This window comes from Harpia harpyja, chromosome 19, assembly GCF_026419915.1.
Source record: "Harpia harpyja isolate bHarHar1 chromosome 19, bHarHar1 primary haplotype, whole genome shotgun sequence".
Classification (NCBI taxonomy): domain Eukaryota; kingdom Metazoa; phylum Chordata; class Aves; order Accipitriformes; family Accipitridae; genus Harpia; species Harpia harpyja.
This window is the reverse complement of record NC_068958.1, coordinates 2,057,694-2,080,389: the sequence shown is the minus strand read 5'-3', so window position 1 is coordinate 2,080,389 and position 22,696 is coordinate 2,057,694. Positions and strand designations below refer to the sequence as shown.

The window sequence follows — 22,696 nt, the reverse complement described above, 5'->3', positions numbered from 1 at the left end:
CATGTAAGAACTGCAAATAAAAAGATGCATTAGCAAAGCTTAAGTGCTTAAATACTTGAAAAGCAGAAGAGTCTACAGGGTTTGAATAAAGGAAATGGTCCAAACTGCATGAATGCAAGGCTGGAATACTGAGGGCAGAATAAAGCTGTACTGCTTAATGTTGTAAGGGGTTTCATGAATGGTGTGGCAGAGACTGGAAAAGGGGTTTGGTTGACCTGGTGAGACTTGCGTAATCTAAAAATACAGGGATCTTCCCCAAATTTATGAAGATACAGATCTGTTATAGGAAGAAGCTGGAGCAACTGATAAAGAAAGATTGACAGATGGCCAGTTTTTCTGGATCTTTGGATGGATGCAGAGGTCAATGCTGTTGTCATCATTACTTAAGAGCCTGGATACCCTGATGCTAAGAGCCATAAAAATAGTTAATAAACATTATAAAACATCTGCTTCCTCTGAAATCGTGCATGCAAATTTTTGTCCTTACCTGAACTTTTCCAAAAGAAGGTTTTGCAGGAATTTGGCAAATCCCAGGTTTATTGTATTAAATTTGTACATTCATATTTTTCCAGGCTTTGTGCCCAATAATGAAGTAAAAGAGAAAGGTGCACTTTCCAAATAACTCGTGCAGCACTTGAGGCACCAAATATGCAATATACAATTCTAGAACTAGACACATTTCAGGAAATAGAGGAGTACACGTGTTATAAATAGGTCTAGGTATAATAGAGGGGTACCAGTTATGGTAACTCCTCACCTATGCTGAAATAAGAGGCAAATGGAGATTTCACAACTTTAACAGCTGTGACTTGGGTTTGGAAAATATTAGTGTAATGGATGAAAAAATAATATTCTAAGTGACATAGTTCTGAATTAATGGAGTTTTGGTAGATAGTATATTCAGCCTCTGCAGTAACTACTTCTGTTGAGAATTTCTAAATTAGGTTAAATAGTTGGTTTCTCTCTTACACATACTCAGTTACTGCCTGCTCTGATTTTAACCCGTACTTGTTTCTTTGTGGAACGTTAACAAATCTTCAGTAGCAGTAATAATTATTCTAGATCCAGAAAGTTACCACTACCGAAACATCTTGATGTATTTATGCTTACTTTCTGTGTTCATTTAGAGTGTCAGAGAGGTCGATAGTATTTGGATAAATGCATACTTCATAAATAGAGCACTCCAATTTGATGAAGTGCAGCTGGTGTACATAGAGCCAGCTTGGCTAACCTGGTAAATTGGCTAGATGAGTTTCAGTTAATTGAAGTTTTATGAAATGGTTTATACTAAGATGATGTTTAATTATGTCAGTGTTTCTAGATTAGAGTTTTCCTGTGTGGACAAAACAAACAGTTATTATTAGGTGAAATTATCATTATTCAGAGGGTTTGTGATATTTATTTCTGAGGTTAAATGCCTGTGGTTTTTAAACTCTGTCCTGAACTTCAACTTGTAAAGTCTGTCCAAAGTTTCCTGACAGAAAAAACAGCTGATAAAAATTACTTGTCTTTAAAGAGCCTTTTTCCTAATCCTGCTTTACTATTGTATAATTGGGACCATTCTGGCTTGGAGCGTGTCAGCAGCAATGTTCTGCGACTTTGTGTGTAGCTTACTCTGAATGGCATTATGGAGTTGGAGGCTTGGGTAGAGAGGAGTAAAGGCTGGCTACTAAATTCGTAGGGAGCAGAAAGAGTCCGTATGGCCAAGGTTAGGCATAAACTTATCTCGCAGTGTTCAGCTCAATCCTTCTGTAAAAGTCCTGCAAATGTGAAATTGTCAGTTCCCTTTATTTTATTTATAGATCAAATGAATAGTTATTGCAGTATCTATTTATGAGGTTCACAGTGTCAGGAAGGTTTTAAAAAGACTGTGAAACAAAAAGTGGAGAGCATAGATGCAGAAAGGGGAACTTTATGTATATTTGTGTAGGTCCCCTTGGCTTGACTTAAAAGATTTTTTTTCTTGTGGCTAGACCTTGCTGCTTGTTCCTGTGTTGGGCAAAGCTGCTGAAGTCATGGGAGTGCCCCTCTCATGGGGTGGAAGGTTGTGGCTTTAGAATCAGAGCTGTTGTAGCATCTTTAAGGAATAAAATATGCAGCTTCCTCAGAAGTCAAATGGTAATCAAGGTCTCATGAAGTAAACATTCAGAAGTGTCTGTTTGTAGAATATTGTTTATTTATGTTGTGAACCAAATGCAGTAAGTAACATATACTGTGTTTATAGTTGCTCTCAATAAGCTAGTAATTGAATTATCAGCTAAAGACTTAAAGATTAGACATGATGTCTTTGGAAGAGGGGTGTAGAAGCAAGCCTAATTTGATTATTGCAGCAAATCCGTTTTCTGTTCACTGTGAGTTGAAGCAAATAGTTCGACGGTTCAGAACTTCTTATACTCTTTCTGTTACAAAGATAGCTGCTGGTGTTTGATGTTTTAACTCTTGTGTGAGACATGATACCACAGAGAGGAAACAGAAAATGAATGTGTTTAAATTGTCATGAACCCCCAAGCTAATGAATTGATTTGATACTCTTTATTCTACTAGAACTCGAAGTGATTAATTGAATAAATGTTTAAGTTTTAATCTTTAATTTGTCTATAAATATATGTAGTAATTAATGAGGAGGTAAGAAATAATCTTGAGAGTCACCTTGGGCAGAGAATAAGCATGCATGATGCATTCTTGGGAACCAGAAATGTAATTATGGTATCTAACCTCTGCCACCAAGTGGCAGTTAGTTTTCACTGCCTATCATTGGCCCCATCCGGAGGAGGTTTGGCTGCAAAGCTGCACTGCTCATCAGCAGGCCAGCATTGTCACTGTTTCAAGGGAAGGTCATTGTGCCTAAGGGAAAGACAAAAGCACAAACATTTTTTTATGCAAAATTAGGCCCGGAGTTTCAGAAGTTTTCCCAGCACAAAACAAACGTCAGCCTGCATGTGTGACACTGTATCTGAAGTTGACAGCTACTGTTTTCTGCTTGAAACTTAGCTTCAGGGAGCAGTGTTTAGTATTTTGCCCAGTGCAAGGTACAGACCCAATCTAAAGAGGTGGCGGGGTGGAGGTGGAGGAATGTTTCTTCTTGATGTATGACTATTGAAATGGATAAGGACAGTAAAACTGTCTCAGAGGATTAATCATTCATCTGCTACCACTTCTCTAAAAAGTCTGTATTTATTTATGTATAATACACAACTGTGTGTTTAAAATGAAGAACATAAAATAGAAAACAAAAGCAAATGGAAAGAAGAGGATGGAATTAAGGATAGAACACAGGAATCGTTATACTAATGGATCATTTGTGTATGTATACATTCATTATAGATCCACTATAGGTAGCAATGACAGAACTTGATATAATGATTAATGTAGGTGTTGTCACCACTATGTGTGTAGTCCTATTGTGACAACACCAAAAAAAAAAGTTTACTTTTGTTTCCAAGTGACCTTACAGCTAGATTATATGACATTATAGGAGTTGATTCATTTCTGTCCCTGACAAAAATGGTGGAGGTGTAAATACTGAATTAGATTAGCAAAAACAATCATACTTTTCAACAGAACAGTAAAATTGCTGATTAGATAAAGTCCCAAAATAATCTGAACAATTCTGGGACTTGCCATATATTATAAAACCACCAACTAATATGAAAGGCATGATGTATGTTCTGTATTTAAACACTTCACGTTCAATCAGTTAGGTCTTATAGGCTTATAGTTGTAAAGTACAGATGTATTATGTTATTCCTAAACAGTATTTGGGTTAAATAAGACTAGAGCAGAATACAGGAGAAAGTTTTTGCTCGCCAGCAATGTAAATGTATTCTTCTGAGGGGGCTACAGGGAATTTCTTAGGCACATGAGACTGCTTCTTGCAGTGAGATGCAGTGAGAATGGGTGTGCAGATTCTCTGGCAGTTATAGGATTCCATTAAACTGGAGCGAACCTATTGTAGGGCATGTTCATGTCTTATCCTGGGTGAGGAAATACTATTGCACAGTGCTGCTTCTTTCCACCAGAATTCCTGTATGCCCTCTGTTCCTTACATAATTCAGATGCAATACATAATTAAAGGACTATAAAGCCACAGTTACTTTCATATATTTAAATTACTCGGTGAAGGAGAGATGGTGTTTGCCTTGTCTGTGCTTTTGCTTTGCTTTTTTCTATGGTTTTTTGAAACAGTGGGGACCACAGCCTGATCAGTCAGAAGCTATTGAGAACCACTACCAAAATGCTAATCAGTACTAACTGATTGTCAGGATTAGTATTATATTAGAAAAAAGTATAACTATATAACAAAGTCCAATTAATTTGCAGTTGATACTAGAAAATATCAGTGTGTTCTGCAGATATTCACTTCCCCTGTTAGCAACATCTTTGTAAAGTATAGCCTTTTCGAAGGAAAAAAACCCCTAACTTTTTTTCCTTTTGAAGCATACAGATCTCACAGTAACAATAAAAAAACCTCCTGCCTTGAATTGTCTAGACTAACACATGTCCTAGGAATAGTATCTGTGTAGCAAACGAGTGTGTATAATATCTGTTCTCTCATACGGGTCTGCAACAAAGACTGGCTTACACATGGAATAAAAAGGGAAAAAAAAAATTAGTCTTACATCTTGAACTTTCTCACTGTTCCTTTCTGTTCTGGATTTCTTTTCTTTAGAGCAATAGTTTGTGACTGGATCACATGATAGTATTTCCAGTAGTTCCAGTGCTATAATGTGCTCTATGGGGAAAGCATTTCTTAGGTGCTGTGGGCCTTTTTGTTTCAAACATTGGGCATGTAACATTTTATATCACCATCCAGCAGAGTGTTGGGATACAAGATATTTAGAATGACTCTCTGTGCTATTGTAACCCACTCAGGGCCCTGAGGGAGACCTATGAACAGAAAGTAGTCTCAGATTTCTTTGAGCAATTCGGTATTGCCAAATACTTTGGTTTGTTATGACTGCTGGGCTATGGCATGGAGAAGTATTGTGAAGATCTGTTCAGAGAACATTGCGTTAAAAAAGATCTGTTTAGAGATTCAGGAAAATGCTGCTTCCCTCTGCTCTGAGCACCAGAATTGTGAAGAAAACATAACTTATGTTGAGCATGAGGTAGAAATCAATATCTGAAACATCCTTCAAAAACAGAATTGAAAACTTACATCCTTTTACAGCTCATGGCAGAAGGAGCCTCTTCTTTAGTTGAACAAGTTATCATTTACAGCAATTTTAATAAAGGACCTCCTGGCAAAAAGACTAAGTTGTAACATCTCCAAACCTTCTTTTTATACATGAAACAGTGTCCCCCTCAAAATCCATACTGCTCAGTTAAACCTGCCTAGCATATTTTGTGATGGGGATACGTAGTCTTTGATAGTCCACATTAAGCCTTTTCCATTATATGTTGATAACATTTAGTTCCTTCCACTTATGGGCTGTTTTCTCTTCTGTACTTTCCACCGTGGTTCCCCCCCCCACTTGTGGGCAGAAACAAACAAAGAAAAGTATTACTCTGTCACTTGACAAGTCTCAAGAGCTCCACTACTCAGAATTTGCATGAATACTCCTATAAACAGTATCATGCCAGGGTTGATTACAATACCAAGCCATCGGTCTGGTATACAGGCTGCTGTTGTACTGCGTGCAGTCATCAGCCTCCCCAGTTCTATGACCTGCCTTGCTTTATGGTGTGGATAACCAGTCCATCCTTGGGGACCTTCTGTCTCTGAGGTTAAGTACCTATGCTTATCCTCTTGCTTATCCCAACCTGTAGTAATTGAGGCATTTTTCTGACAGGTCATTACAAACGATTTCGCAGCATGATAATCTCCAGCAGAGGGACTCTCGCTTTATTCTTTTTATTCTTTTTTTTTTTTTCTTTTTCACACTTTGCTTATGACACCTCCATCTGTTTGCTGTTCTGTGCTTGTATCGTTGCTGTGGAAAAAAAAAAAAATGCAACCACATCTTTCTTCTCTCTAAAGACAGAACAGATGACAAAGAAGTTCCCTCAAAGCTTGCATCATCTAGTGTTTTTAACTCATTGGACAGATGTTATTCAGGACTTACTCCCTCTCTCCATAGTTCTTTCTGATCTTTGGCAATTTCACGGTTCTTACAATCTGCTGAAATGTGGAAAGACTGAGCTTCCTAGCAGCATGCTCTCTGTGGGCCTGAACCAAAGCCTACTGTAATTGCTAGCTATCTTTAATTACTTCATCGGGCTTTGAGTCAGATCGTAAGTGTAGAAGACACATAGTAACTAGCAATCTCTCTGGCTTCTTCTGGCACTTTGACTGCTACCTGTTGTCCCATGAATACATCAAAACTTCTTTGTTACTTTTCTTTTAATCTTCCCATTTTAATATCTCTGCTTTATGTTCTACAAGCTAAAGATGCAAAAACCTCTTTGATGTGATTTCTGTGCACTCCAACCCTTTCCCTTGCTCTCCACAGAAATTCTGTCTCCACTGGGCTCCATGCAGAATGGGAGTACAAGAAATCCTGGCTGGGCTTGCAACTTTGGAGACTCACTTCTAGGTGCTGAAATTACAGGTTTGTACACTCTGAATGGAAGAACTGGCTTGGCCTCCTCACACATACATAAATAAATAAATTACGCATCTAACTATATGGAGTCCCAAACCTGCTTTTGTCTGGTTTCTTTTTCCTTCATCCCTACTTCTTTCTTTCCTTTTTCCCATTCACTACTGGGAGACCATTAGGGAGCTAGGGAAGAAGGATGCCACGCTTCTACAATTAATCTGTGGTGACCGAAGGTTGGGGATGACTCTACTTCTTTCCTCTTTTATTTTTTTCCTGTGAACAGTAACTGCTCTGGTATTGCTTTTCAGGCAGGGAAGCTACTATTGCCCAGGCTTTGAATTGGGATGAATTAATCTGCTTCTCTGCTCCCTCATTGTATTTCTCCATGAATTGACACTTGCATGTTATGACACCAACATTGTATAATGCAGTAGAAGCCTGGAACTGGGAAAATGTGCAATCTGACAAGAAAGTGTAAGCTTCCCAATATGTTGCCATACTTCAGCCCCTACCTCTGCTCTGGGAACAGGCGTCCTGTAGAGAAACAAGCTGGGTGCTTCTTTTCTGTCAGCAGGTTATTCTTCTCTTAAATGTTTGTTTTACTTTTACTTTTCATGTTTGTTTTAAATAAGGTCCCTTGCAGAAGAAAGGTACAGTATTCAGAAACTGAGAGACTGAAGAATCTACAGAAAAAGCCCCTTCTATATCCATGAATTTGTATTCCCTGTGTCTCAATTCTTCAGCAGCAGGCACTAATCTTAATAATTCTGCACTGATGGAGAATTTTGAGTATGTATTATGTTTTCCGAAGAGGATCCTTAAAGAGTGTGATGTGGATTGTGGAATGTTTTACTTTTCATGTAGCTGCATGTAATTGTTCTTGAGCTGCCTTTTACCTAAGCAATTCACATTAGTTTAAGCAGTTGCAATTGCTGAGTTAATATTCTTGATCATGTTAACAACATCTGGTTTGGGAGTTATTGCATTTGCAGTTACGCATGCAAAGCAGAGGGGGAGTACTCTCTTGTGGAACTGTGCCGATGAGTAATTGGGTCGCAGCAGTAACCTCTTAACCCTGTGGAAATGCAACCACAACAGCATACCTAATCATGTACTCATCTAAGTGAGTTTGTGTGACATGAATGCGGGTTTTGTGACAGGGGACAGGCATTTCTGTTATGTTTAGCACAGGGTAGTCTACGTCCTCTTCCTCAACACTTTAGTTTCCAAAAAATTTTAAGTTTTTCTTGTCATAATTGCTTTTGTGCCTTATTAACTGTGATTCTCTATGCCAATATACACAATGACTGTTCTCTATTGTGCTCGACATTATCTGTGTTTTGGTTTGGTTTTCAGGATATGAATATATTTTCTTTTCCATATGATGGTGGTATAGTGGGCCACAAAGGGGAGGGGTCATTTAGGGCTAAGTCGATATATCTTTTTGCATAAATTGTTAGTCAGTTGCTTATGCTATAGCTGCCGATCTCATAGGCTAGTCCTGAAGCAGGGTCTTCTGGAAAGCACTGTGTTAGGAAAGGAGGTGCCATGTTTTCTATCTGTATTACCTTGAAAGGAGTACCTTGTTATTACGTTGCTATAGAGCAGTATAATTCGGAGCATTATATGAAAAGTGTAATGGTCAGAGGAGACACAATAACAGCTCCATCAAATATTGATAAAGTAGGATTATTAATTAGAGCAGGGGTGTAGGATTAAAATGTCCCTTGAGTTTCATTCCCCATTTGATGTGAGAGTGCGGTTTTGCGGTCAGAGAGTGGGAAGCTCAGGACAACTGGAATCTTTTCTCATCTTTTCAATGTGTTTGCTTAATGTCCTTAGTGGCTCAGTGGATATATAATACTATTGACCAGAGTTCATAGAATTATGATATGCTCCTATGGTGGCACTGCTGACAGTGAACTTTACAAGGATCTTTCTGTTAGTGTAGCTTAGTCTGATTTGTAGCTCATAAAAAAGAAAAACACCTCTGAACATGCTGATAATTTGCAGTCCTGTTGTCCTGGAGTCTCGTCCTCCTTCAAAGAGCTACACGCTTTTGTGAGATGGTGAAAACATTGGATCGGTACCATGGAGCAGAGAGCGTATGCCATTGGACTGCTTGGCCCTCTAGTGCAGAGTGGAGGATAACATTTTGCTTTTGACGGTATGTATAGTGCTGAACTAAATAGATATCAAAGCAGAGAGAATGAATTCAATTTCCCAGTTACACAGCTTTGTTTAAAAAGGAGCTTTCGAAAGTCTCACACTTGAAAAAGACACTGCAGGTTAGAAATGAGATTTCCTTTTAGAACAAAGCCCTGATCTGCATTACTAATAACAGCTGAGGTCATTAAAATAGAAAGAATTTCCCTTTGAATTTCTTTTGAACAGGATCTGCATTCTCTGCGTCACTGGTGTTAGCTTTTCTTTTCCCACAGTTTTGATCCACCAGGACAGTGCAGTAAGGATTTGTTTTCCCCTTTAGGTTCTTCCTAGTTCTAATATTCTACCAAGAAGTGGTGTTTGAGACCTGTTATAATCATACAAGTTTTGTAAATTCATTCTTCCATTCCTATGCGCAAAGTGTGCATTCTTGGCATCCCTCAGTATGTGTCTGTGCCTGAGCATTTTAACATTCCCTGTGTGCCCCAAGGCTTTTTTAACTGATAAAACTCTCCCATCTAAAGCATCTTCTCTTTTTCTTCTCCCCCCCTCCCCTTCCAAGTGTTTCCTTGCTCTCCCAAGCCATTAGATGTTCTGACTATGAGCTTCACGAGATCAGTATGCTTTTGGTATTCAGAGGCATTATCATTCTGAGACTGTATGACTAGTATGTATTCATCCTATTAACATCTGCTCAAAATTCCTAACATCCCACCACAGCTAACAGAGAATGACCGTTTTGTCCTTGGTCAGGCTCTGTGGATTGGATGGCTGACACCTGGCTTATTGTCGGACAGATTCCATTTCACTCTCTACTTTGTTTTGACCTTATTTCACCCCTGGAAGTTCAGTTTCAGCTGAAGATGGATGAATGGGTTGGGAAGCATTGTGTCCATTGCTGCTGTGGCAATTCCTGTGTGTCACTGCCCAAATAAGTTATTTGGTTCTGAAATTGTAGGAACCTGTTCTGACCTAACAGTGAAATTCTATCAGCCCACAAGGATGTGCTTGTAATTGAAGCACCATTTCTGTAAAGCAATAGAGAAAGACAAGAGATCAAGTCCTATGCTGCGCAGAATCAGAAAATCACTGTCCTTACTGGCTAATTTAGTGGAGGATTATGAGCTTTAAAGTCATGGAAAGAGGATGAACTGTGGCTTTGACTTCAGTGTTAACTCCAGTGGATATTTGGTGGTGGCAATACAAAGTGTCAGCTTTATGATTTTAACAGCAATTTTCAATAGGGTTAAGTTACTGAGAGGAAATAAACAAGGAAATTGGAGTTAAGTATGTATCAGTGTTGAAGTTAATAGCCAGGAGTGGATTCACTATTTTAAAATAATGTCTGAAGGACATAACCTCTTACTCAATGGGAAGAAACTGTTTCAAGGTAGAAAAACAATGTGTTGGCATTCCTGGCTTTCTCCTGTGCATTTTGGTTGCTTTTGTTTTCTCATTCGTATGCACCTGAAAGTTGTTTGCTATAATAAGAGGTGCTGGATCATTTGCATGTAGTGTGCACTCTTGAAGGAAAGAAAAATTCAAAGTAATCATTAGCTCATTCAAGATTTCAGGGAAATGGCTGTATGATTCCCCAAGTTATAAGAGGAAATGTCATAACAGCCCATATGGTTGACAGTATTGGAGGTTTACTTTTTATCTTTCTAAGTGAAATGAAGCTGTGAAATCTCAGAAATACTGGGTGCTGTGTAGTGATTAATCTCCATGTTACATTGTCTGGCCTGAATCAAAGGAAATGCAGAAGCAAAGGGAATGTATGTTTTAACAAGATTTACAGAGAGGTAGAAATGGAATTGAAGAAATTTTCATTTAGTCTCATATAGTACAAGTGACAGTGTTTTGTCATTTTCTCAGAACATACACATCTAAAGAGATTTTCTCCTTGCTTCTTGGATTCAGTTTTCTCCAGTGTCGTTGCCCTCCTGACCTTCTGGGAAGTGAGACTAGCAGAAATATGCAAAGTCCCTTGGTTCAGAGTCATGCATTAAATAGGCTTTAGGATCAAATGGAGTTTAAATCTTCAGCCAAAGATTTTTTTTTAAAAGCGCTGATAGGCCCTCATGAAACATCTGTGACTCACTGAACATACAGGTTAGCAAAGCTTAAGATCCAGAGATCGATTCATATACCATGGAGTGAAATTAAATTTCTGCAACTGTTCTACTATTATGGGAAGCTCAGCCATCTATACTTTGGCTTGCCTTCTCGTCACAGATAAAGGAAAGGAAATTTTTCTGAAGTCATGTCCTGTAATAGAAAGAGGAGGACCTAAAGCTGAGTTGGAAGCAGAAAGATTCATCATTTGCCCAGATAGTATAGCTAGGTTGGCATACGCAGTCATTCCCAAAGCAAAAGAAAATTAAATTGTCAGATTTGTGGCTTCTGTCTCATAAAGCATTCAAGTATAATAAATGATGCTGACAAGCTGGCCTTGGTGTGGAAAACTTCTTTAAAGATCAAGATGCTGCTTCTTACTGGGGTATATGTAGGGTTGACTTAGTGGCAATGGAGTTTCCCAGGGATAAAATGGATAGTGTTCCAATAAGCTGTCAACTATTGTGTTTCTTTCCAGAAATGATACATATAATTGGTGAACGGCAAGGCTGCATTGGCATTAGACAACTGATTTAAACTACTAGAATTCTTCCCTTGTTTCTTCCCATAGGTCTTGGGCAGTTTCTAGATCCATCCAGTTGAATATTTTGTATACAACCTCATAAGAAGCCTTATATGCCTCTCATCAGAGAGAGATGCTTTGGTGCTTATTCTTGCTCTTACTGAAACAATCGTAATCCTGATGAAGCTACCATTGTGCTTGTACCAGGATTTATGAGTGCTCTATTCCTATGGTTGTGTTCAGAAGTAGGTTGGAAAAGTTTAAAACAGTTCCCCTGTTTAAATCTGCTGAGGTCACTTTCTACTGTAAGTTTTTGAGTGCTTGTGTGAATACGGACTCTTCCACTTCAGACTTTGCAGCTGCTGCTTCCTCTTCCCACACCTGAGGCCTTTGGCAATGCAGTCACAGGACTGATCACTCTGGAACTCCAGCATGAGCAGCAGAGGCCCTCAGCTTAAAAATGCTCCATATAGTAAAGTGCACAGTCAAACACCTAGAACTGCACTATTCCCACTGATTCAGTGTGTTGTCATTACTGTTGATGGAATACACAGCCAGACTTGGGTATCACATCTCCTTTTGCCCATTGTAGCAAGAAAGCCATATTGACCTTCTGTAATGCAATGTATTGTGTATATGAAAGTTGATTATATCATAGTTGGAATTCTTTATTATAAATCAAGATATAGACTGTGTTTTAATTCAGCATGCTATAAAAGCTTAATTTTTTTTTTTTCCAGAGGCCATTGAGCAGATTTTGTTTCAGATGTACTGATGAACTCTCATGCACATTCAGCACACCAGTTAGCAGGGCTAAAGATTCAAACACTTGTGTTGCAGATCAATATCACCTTTCGCAGAAGCTCAGCAGGAGCTTGGTTTGCCTGCTGTTGCAAGACATGAAGTAAAAAATGTGCATAAACCATGCTCCCTAAGAGAAGTAGAGCAAACTAGAGCTCCCCTCAGGGCAGAGAGAAGTGCTGAGGCCCTAAAAACCACCACCTACCCTTGTCTCTGGTCCAGTTATGCAGTTAGAAGCAAACAAGGGTATTTTTGATTTTAGTTTGCAGCAATGCAGCAGTACTAATAGAGAATGAGAGCATTAACTAAATATGGGATTGTGTCTCAGCTCAGATTGTTCTGATCTGACATTAGTGCTGCCAAAGTGGTAGTAACGTAGTTGGTCATCATTGAAACCTTTCTATGCCAGAAGAAAACAGTCAGGAGTACAAGTATATATGCTTATTAAGTTAAATTTCCTGACTTACATGATACTTATTTTCTTAAAGAGGGGTCTACACATACAAAGCAGGTCTGGAAGAATTGTTGCCAGTGTGGTGACAAGTTAATTATTCAAGTCCTAATTATGAAACAACTTCAGGGTTATTGACATTGGGATGAAGCACCATTTGAAGACCATGAGAACAAGCTTGAATGTTAACAATTATATAAACATCTGTATTTGTCATTCTTAAAGGTTTGTTAAGCAATCTGACAAATGGATGGCAATGGAAACACCAGGATTTAGAATCTCAGCAAAATTAAATGTCTGCTCGCATGCCAGTATGTGCTGCAGTAATCCTTGCAAGGCTGCCAGACCCTCTTATCGAAGTGATAACAGATCCAGCAACTTTTGCACACCCAGTTTAGGTCAGGCCATTATTCTGGGGCATCTGTGAAGAAGAAACAATTGACTCACATAGGAGCTTCAGTCTGTGAAATAATCTTAGAACAGAAGTTAACTTGGGAGATGTTTGCTATTCTGTGTCCCTGTGGCACAGTCACAGGTTATGCTAATACTGGTGTGAAACATGGCCTAGAAAGTCACAAGCCTAAGATATTGAAAGTAGCTGGACAATATCCCCAGCTTGTGAGTCAGGAAGTTGAACACAGGGCTCTTTCTGTACAGTTATCCCTTGCCTTCATATTGACAAATGTGTCTGTTTAGTTACCTGGATTAGATTTGGAGGTAGTAGGAGTATTTCTTGAATAGAGTGTTCATTAAGGTGCAAATGCACAAAAGCGAGCCCTGCATCTTTGGCTTCTTGGAGAAAATTAATCATTCCTCAACATTTGGCATGTTTGTGGTCTGCATCCATCTTACTTCCTGCCACCTACTGTGGTAAGAATGTCCAGTTTTTCCCAGAGGCCTCATTACAGAGCAGACTGTGTGCATGAAGTCTGCAAGAGACTACAGAGATTACATCTGGAAGGAAAATGAGGCAGAGCTTGCTGATTTATGCAGTATTCAAAGGTGTCATTTCCATGGCAGAGATAGATGTCATATACAGGACTTTGAGGCTAGACTCTGCTTCAGAACACACAGCTCACATGGTGCAGCTAGATGTGTTTGTTTTTCAGGTTGAGCTGGGGGTTTTTCCAAAATTCCCTTTTCCCCCACCCCCATGTTTGGCCTTCACAGAGCACAAACTTTTGCGTTACAAGGTTCCTTTCACCCAGGCTCTGCTGCAGGGCATAGCTCCCTTACTTTGGCTCTGATTGTAGGTTCCTTTGGTTCTGGCTGAGCGTTTAGTTTTCCCCCGAAGCCTGCTAAGCGCCCTAGGCACCACCATGACTCTAGGGTTGCCAGCAACGCAGACATTTGCAACAAACGTATGCTAATTCAGAAAGTTGCCTTTCAAAGCTTGTTTTTAGGCTGGTAGATCAGAAAACTGCCCAGCACTGCCCTCCAGTGGCTTGAGAGGCTCCCTCTAAGCAGCGATAGTCGTAGCGAAAAGAGATATTTAGAAGTACGTTGGATCATTTTGACAAGAACAGCAGCAAAAAGGCCTCTCAATAGTCAACACAACTTCAAAACACTCTTAGATCCAGGCAATGTACTGGACACATCCTTCTTCCTGCTATAACATTTTACTGCAGAAAATCTTGCTTGAGACCTTTTTTTACACTGTTAGCTGCTTCCTGTTAGCTGATCAACATTCTCATCTTCCCGCCTGCCAAAAGAGGCCCCTTGGAAGGGATTCACCTCCACCGAGGCAGCTGTAAGCAGTGGAAGAGGATCAAAGGGGCTTAAAGTTGACCTGCAGCACTCCAGCAGGGTCTCGCATAGATCAAAGGGTACATACATGGTCAGAGCCTGACTTCGTAACTTCCTTTGGAGATAACTTGGCAGAAGTATGGCCCTATCTTTACTACAGCCTAGTCTGCGTATGTTGTGAATGGGTTTATATGCTGGAGTGGAAGCTATAGGTACTATGCATGTATTACATATCCTTGTTACGGTTCTTACAACTTGTTCTTTTTTGGAATGAGGCATGTAGTGAAGATCTCTGCACAATCAGCCAATGTTGCAAGACAGAGTAGGTGATTTGAGACTTCAGGCAAACCTGCTTCAGTTTTGTTCCCTCATCCCACAGTCTGCAGACAAATACAGGAGTCTTCTGAGACGTTGCTCGTGATACTGATTAGAAAAAAGTTCTGCTTAAGATATCATTTCTCTGTAGAAGTGATATTCTTTTAAGAGGATTTGGTGTTGTCCCAGTTTCTCAGTTAAGGCAGGATTTCACTGAGGTTTCATTTGCTGTTTGTAGCTGTGTGACTGACATAAATCATGCATTTGAGGCCAGTCGCTGGTGCATCACAGGAGTGAGAGTCCGTTGCCACAGGAGGGCGCCCGATGGCCAGGCTTGCAGGGCTGCATGTATGGGAAGAGTTAGACCCAAACCTAAGCGTATGGGATTTGTATGCTACATTCAGTCTTAACCCACATAGATATTTCCTATGAAATTTTCATAAATATATGTTCATTATGCCTTTGTCCTACTGGACTGCCAACCCTGTTCTTCCTCAGCGCTACAATTTTATATGAAATTGATTATTGTGCTCCAGGAAAGTGAGACTGGGTCAGAACTCTGACTATCCATTACATTGCTCTATTGAGTTACTGCATAGCAAGAAATAGCAACCTTTCTGCTATTTCTTGTCATGCCAATTGTTTCATTGCCATTAGCTGGGACTGACCAGTGTCATATGCTCAATACTCTTATCAGGCAGCATGATTTCCTTGCCAGCAGTTCTGATTAGCAGTGATAGGAAACTAAATTTATTGTGTCTAAGAAGTGCAAATAGGATGTCTTGAAACTGGAAATTTTGTGTGATTTTACCAGATTTTAATAGCAACTTAAAGTTTTGACTTGCAGATAAAACTTTTCCTTGGCTCTTCTGATGTGTGGATGTTGCAGTAGGTCTTACAGTGTTCAGCATGCTGCTTGGCACAGCCCTACAGCATTTCAGAATGTGTCTAGTTGCATTGGTTTGGTAGCGCTGGTGATACATGAATTTCTTTTCCACTCTGCTGTTTTCACACAATGGCCTTTGCTGGAATTTGCGCAGTGCAGAAGGGACATCTAGCGGCCCGATGGAAAAGTGGTGACGATGCATGTTAAGGGCAATAACTTTGGTTATTACAGGAAAGAGCCAATTTCGAGTTAGAGATTGGACCCCAGGGAACCTTCAAGCATTACATCACTAAGTTGTATTTGAACTTTTCACTTTACAGAATTGGCCTGTGAGTCTGTAGGCTTGAAATTCCAAAAGCTGAACTTTTAAAAAATATACCTGGCAGTTTTAAGCAGTGATTGAAAGCAAAAGAGTGTACTGAAGCAGTCATTTTTTGCACGCTGTTTTTGAGTGCAACTGGAAGTTTGTTTCTTTACTAGCTCAACTTCCCAAGTTCCAAGTCTGCAGGCACTGTTAGTATGGACTCCTTTGTTTATGGTTGTGTCTAATAACCTCAGAGGACAAAGCTGGGGAAAAAATGTCAGAAGATTTTGATGCTGTTAGCTTGCCTTGTTCAATTCAGAAAAGCAGATTTATATTCAGTGGTGAGATTCTAGAACTGTAAGGGGGGAAGGTGAGGCTCTCTCGTCGGAGGCAGCTACAACATGTGCATATGACAGGAGATAGGAATACCTTTATTCTTACCAGCTTCTGTCTGCGATACTGGCGGTCATATCACACGTCTAAGTTCTAGTATCCAATCTGTAATATTAGGATTATTTTAAGCCCTGTGTGAGGAAAGATTGTGAAACTCTGGCAAGCGTACATTGTTCTTTGAATGGAAAGTGCAGACTGTTTTGCTTAGGTACTTTGCTGCGCAGTTCATTCTGAACTGTTTGTACAAAAATGTATAGGATTGTTTTGTGAAAAGTACACAAAAAAGCATAGAATAAGAAGACAGAAAGGTTCTGCTGAGTACCCCAGACCTATTCTCTCCCTTTTCTCTTAATCCAGCTTGCTCACTGCTGCCCCATTTTCATGGCATGCATTTCCGGCTTGCAAAGTTTCCTGCCTACTAGCTGAGAATAGGAGCCTTGCTGTTATGCTGTCCTTAAGTCTCTTGTAATGAGTGTTACACAGAGGAAAGCAGCTGTGTCCTTTGGCTCTAGTTTTAATACTATGTTAAAGAGCAGATTATACTGACGTTGGACTGCAGTGATGCGGAGGTAGCACAAACCATGGCCAGTTTGGGGAAGGCTTTAGCAAGGATGACTAAGGACTTGGAGCTTATGCTTTAGATAACAAATCCGCCCAATTGTGCTCTTGCTTTGGAAATGTAGTCAAGCCTAACAAATCAGGGCCTTAACAGAGTTGCATTAGGGTCCTTTAATTGGACTAAGCTGGTTAATACCCACATTGGCTTTTGTATGCCCAATGGTCCAGCACAGGAATAGTCTGCCATTTATGCTGGCAAAATCTCATCAAATTGCAACCATGAATGTTGAAAAAATTAAATTCTAATATCCTCACAGGTAGACACTGGATTAAGGTATTTTTTATTATTAGAAGGAAGTCAGATGTCTTGACCTATGCGGGCTCCATTAATTTGGGTTTTGAGTGACACTAAACGAGCCGTAAGCCCTGGCAGACCACTTGGGTGTGCTAGCAGTTAACAGTGGTCATAGAGAACAAATGAACACTTTTTTCAAGAGGATCATCCCTTGTAACCTGCTCCAACCCCAGAACTTAAAATATGTGGTACAGGCATGAGAGTCTCACCTCTGTCTGTGGAAGATTTTGGCTGAGAACCATATACTGCTGCCATTTCCCAGGCTGCTCAAGTCCAAACCTTGTTGTGACAAATGCATGAAATGGTACCTTCGAAAAGGTACCATTCATAGCATTCCTGCGTGTGTAATATTATTGACACATTGGCCATGTTAGCAGTTCAGTTCGAACCCATCAACATTAACTTGACAGAAAGACCAAATGAAGGCTCCAGAGTAAAACTCAGTCACTACCACAAGAAGCTACTGCTTGAGACATTGTCTCAAATGTACTGAGAGACACCAGAAATGTTCCTTTTTGGAGCTTTTTAATTGTTCAGCCTCTGCTAAACTGCTTTGCTCTTTTCTGGGTCTAGCTAGTGTGTAGCAAGGCTTTAGTAGCTAATGGCTCTGTCAGGTGTATGAGGTGCCACAGGCCAGACAGCACAGCAGTAGCAGCAGAGCTGCATGAGACCTAAGCCTCTGTGGGAGGACGTCCATTTTCTTATGTGTGGGGATTTGTTACAGTAATTCTGTTCTGTGAAAGCTGAGCGTGTCCTTCAGGTAGACATATGAGCCATAAATTACTATGGATAGTTTTATTTCCCAAGTGTTGTGAAGTGTTGCACTAGTCGGTTCACAGAAGTGGCTGTATTCAGTCAAGGGACAACAGTGGTTTCTTGCAGTGTTAATTGCGCAATGGATTCATATGTATTTGCTTTGATTTGGAAAAGGTGAGTTGTTAGGAGGATAATTCACGCAGGTGAGGCAAAAAATTTCTGAGCAGAAAGATTCTGCACATGTCAGCATTTGGTTACGTCCCCTGACAGCAAAATGAGAGTCTAAAGAGAGAGAAATGAGTTCCAGATGGTTGTGGTAACTGGCAAGAAACTAATACTGAGGCTGATCTTGAAAAAACAGACTGAAGACACCAGAGATGAAAGTGGGGGCAGGGTGGTCCAGATAAGGTTGATAACACATGATATATCATCTTTGGAGCATTCCAAGGCAGGATAGTGAGATGAACCATTTGTTCCTGAATTGCAGTGTTTTGGTGGTGAAAATGCTCTTGCTGTGACTGTTCTGCTTTCTGCACTGAAGGTAAAAACAATGCAGTAAATACCCCATTTCCCTGCACATGGCCAATCAACCTCTGTCTGCTCTGCAAGGATGCTGAGATAATATAAATTACTCATTGTAGGATTGGTGTTGTTTTCATCATGTGCAGTCTAGGTCTGTCTGCACCAATTCCTTGCTATCTTGCATATTTCTTGTTTAAACTAGGAATTTGTATGGCATCTTACCTGACTTCTATTTTTAGTTGTCAGTGGAAGGGTGAGGCAATCTACGTAATTCTCATTACGGTTAATTTAATCCAATTGTGATGTGGATTTAGAGGTACTTAGTAGGTCACAACTGAGTGTTGGCTCTGTCATTTTCCAGTTACTCTCATAAAACAATGGACACTGATAATTTTTTCCATTTCTAAAACTAAACACGTGCATCTAAAGGTGGTGATGTGATTTGGTGCTTGTGTTATACGGATACTTCTCCTGTTGATCTCTATAACTGTTCCTTAGTTGGGAAGAGGGCTCGCGTACATTTTGTTTCGTGGGTTCACACACATCGCGATATATGAGAGATAGCAGTAAAGGCTAATGTGGACTAACTCTGCTCTTCGGGATTAACAGTGTGCTTTTGTCTTTTGTCTTATTTTCTCTTTGAACAAAGCAGCCTCTACCAGAAAATCGTGATTGATCCTCATCTGAAATTTGTTTGTAAATATGAGCTGATACAGAAGCCTGCATCCTAGAAATGACCCCCAGCCACCTCAGTCCCCAGGCCAATTCTGAGCTCCTGCCGCACTCTGGAGGAGACACCAGGTTTGTTTTCTTCATTATGTAGGGGGAGTTCAAAAAACAGAAAGCAAAAAACCACACAGGGTCCTTTTTCCTTTTTGCCTTATACGGTGAATCTCCCAGTTCTTCAATTTCTTACTACCTTTGACAGCCTAAGGTTTTTTCACACGTGGGCCTGTAAGCCCTCCCGCTGCTGTGCCTGTAAATCCGACTTGCTTTGCCCTGTGCAGTTCAATCCGTGCGATCCAGGCAGCGTTTTCTCGTTGTTCCAGGAACATGAGTGAAGCATTCGAGAGTGGACAGGGACTCTGTCCACTGTGTTAGTGCTAGTCCCCAATTCGGCAGAGCATGGAGCGAGTGCCTGTAGTAGAGAGAATTCTCCAAAGTCCGTGATGTGGGGAGAGCTGGTATTTGCTAGTTTCCAAGTACTGTTTCTCCCCAGAGGTTTTTAGAACAGCCACTCTTAGACTTGTCATGGAATTAAAGAAAACTACCTCCAGGGCGTACAATGCTGCTCTCCTGCTGCCACTTTTCCTCTTATTTTGGGGTAAGTTTTTGTCTTCTGTGCCTGATTCTTACCCAGCTACTATGCAGTAACTTTGGATCAAATCTGACCTGCCCTTGTATTGCAAAAGTAACTGAACAAAATGTCACTCCCACAGTTAGATTTGAAGCCTGAAAACTTCTTGTCTGAAAGATAAACAGGCATTTCATTCTGGATATGTTTTTCCTTCTATTTATTTCTTGTCTCCTTTCTTTCTCCCTGTGCACATGTATGTATGCATTTATTCAGAAGAGCTATAAGTGTGTGCACTTTCGTGTAATTAAGTTTTCAGCTATTATAGTAACCATTTTCTCCATTGAAAAGTTCTGAATTTTACGGTTGTGCCCATACAGAAGAAACACAGAGCTTTATTTCCATTCTATATGCTTTAGAAGTACATCTAGGCAAACAAGAAGTATACCTAGGGGAATATACTAATATGTTGAAGTGCCAGATACCTTTGGTACAAAATGTGGAAGACGACGACAGTACATGAGTATTCTTACTTAGAAATTTTGAAGAAAGCAGATCCATCCTGAAAGTGCAAGAAGTGATGAGGTAACAGAAGAGTCTATCACACTGATGGGGATTTTTGTTTTGTTTTATTTTTTCCACATTAAAAACTTATTTTATAGCCAAAGAATATACTTGAGTATACTGGGATTCTTCAAGTTCACATGAACATGTCTTTGGGCTCCAGAAGTCACCCTTTTATACAATTTCTTATGCTCCCTGAAAAATAGATTTCTCTGTTTCTTCTGGAATGGGTGCCTGGAGATCTGCTGGGCCTAGACATCTGTTTTAGTCATCTAGGGATTATAAGGTCATGTCAGGAACATGTCCAACCTTTTACTGGAAAGTATGATTGGGATTGAACCGACCTCCTTATCCTCTCCTCAGCACTGCCAGGCCAGTATCTGTATATAAAAGTCCTGTTTGGTTTCCACTGAGCTAGGACAGGAATGATCAATGACATGAAGTGGAGGTGAAGTATGGAGAACATGCAGAAAATACAGTCAAAGTGCCTTTTCTCTGCTAATATCTGCTGAACACTGCATTTAGCATTTTCTCTCATTAGTGGGTGATGTTTATGTAATTTCTGAGAGTTGGAGAAAGTTTTCAGCTTTTCCTTTGATTCCCCAACAGTTTCTTTTTTTCCCCTCTGAAGCCTCCCTAAATTTCCTTTGCTCTGATCACCTCAGACTATGAATATGAAAGTCAAAATATGTTTTGATTTTTGTCTGATTTTTTTTTTCTCTTCCTTGTACCAGCTTCTTTGTCTGGTGCGTTCGCTCCAAGTGCCTGGAATTCCTCTGGCCACAGGGAAGCAGCAGGACTGTCTTTTGTATCTAGTAACCATAGCTACTGGTTTGGAGCGTGAGGCAGTTATGGTGGCTTTGTATTGTGCAGAAGGAAGGCCCATTGCATATACGGAATTGCTCGGTATGTGTCTGCCAGAGAGCTGGCATGTTTCTGAGAATTCGTGCTGTTTGACCATTGCACTGATAGCTTTTCATTCTTGGGTAAAGCTCTTCTTTGGAACAGTGATTTACTGAGAACATTGTTTTCTTTTGGAGTGCAGGTGAATGACACATCTTGATATAGCCAGCAAAGCTCAAGGGAAGCAGTAGTTTCCATAGTCTTTCCACCTGCTCCTGTTTTGCAAGGGGAATTCTGCCAGATTTTAACTGTAGTGAATGGTGGTATTTTATGTAGTACTTGTAGAATTTTAAGGCCATAAGGAAATGCCTTTTCTTGCCCTTGTGAGACATATGACTACTTTTTTTTTATTTCTAATTGACTGAGTCTAAATGTCATTGAAGCACAGGGTGGCTAAGTTATTTGTTCAAAATTTTTGAGAAAATTCTGATTATCCAGGTGGCCTGTTGCAAGCTGTAACCGTAAGACCATCCTGCACCCAGATCCACGCTATCTCCAATTGTTTAAAATAAACTCCAGAGGGACAGTGGTACAGACTCTGCATGGGACTCCAGTTTTACTGCTGCTGTGTGTGTAATGGGCAGAATAGCTCTCAGCTTAATTTGTTGTGTTCTAAAGGAGATTCTGGAGGGCAGAATGAGTGTCTGCTCATTTCTGTTCCCACAACTCTAGCCAGAATGAGCACAGTAATTCACATACCTTTGGCCTGGAAAATGCTTTGGATGCCTATTGAGAGAGAACATGTGCAGACAAACCTTTTTTCTGGCAGTTTGCTATCTGCTCTAATGCAAGCTCTTGAGATTAGCTTGGACATAAATCTTAGTTGCTTCAAAATGTGGAAACAAAGAAATACAATCTTTTCAGCTGTTTTGTGATTGTCAGTTATATTTAAATAAGAATTGGAAATTAAAGCTTGTGACTCAATCTGGTTAACTGAATACACAGGAAACCCCCTGTCTCAGTGTTTGATCTGTGGAAATGGCTGAGAGATCAGAGAATGTGTAAACCGTGAAGGTCAGCTTGGAGGAGTATGTATTAAGGGAAAATACGGGGGTGTCATAAGCACAGAAGATCAAAGAGCTACTGTGGCAATATATGCAATACTATCATAAAACATGGATTTATAGCTCCTGTCTTTCTTCAAGTTCTAGAAGCATGATAATAGGAGTTACATCTTCAAATCTGTGTTAAGGCAGTGAACAAATAATGAAAACGAGCTAGCTGGCTGCTTGTTCTGTGTTAAGAGTAAGTTTAATTCCCTGAAGTGGTATTTCTGATTAATGCTGTTAATGCCTCTGGCCGTAATATTGGCACTGCCGAGCCCTGTGAATTGCTGCCCACTGTTTGGCACCATTTAGCAATTCACTGGGCAAGCTGGGTGGGAGAGAGCCAGGAATTGGCGTTCTGCTTCTTTGAGGGTGTAAATATTATGCATATTTCACAAGAGGAAACTGAGCCACATCTTCTTATGCCTGTCTTAATGAAAGTCTAGTGGTCTAGGC

At 40.1% G+C, this 22,696-nt stretch overlaps 1 protein-coding gene across 10 annotated transcripts in view; it reads left to right on the top strand.

The window, feature by feature from the left end:
• CRB2 (crumbs cell polarity complex component 2) overlaps window positions 1-22,696 on the top strand; it is a 77,730-nt gene that overhangs the window by 14,560 nt on the left and 40,474 nt on the right. For 5 of the 10 annotated variants that reach the window (XM_052814744.1, XM_052814742.1, XM_052814741.1 and 2 more), the window contains 2 exons: window positions 1,974-2,118; window positions 6,453-6,551. The exons of 2 other annotated variants lie outside the window; for them this stretch is intronic. In XM_052814744.1, the coding sequence (XP_052670704.1) occupies window positions 2,094-2,118; window positions 6,453-6,551 (124 nt within the window). In that variant the 5' untranslated portion in view covers window positions 1,974-2,093. Of the gene's footprint in view, window positions 1-1,973; window positions 2,119-6,452; window positions 6,552-19,517; window positions 19,758-22,696 lie in introns of those variants that run through there. 3 more of the 10 variants (XM_052814743.1, XM_052814746.1, XM_052814745.1) reach the window with 3 other exon arrangements.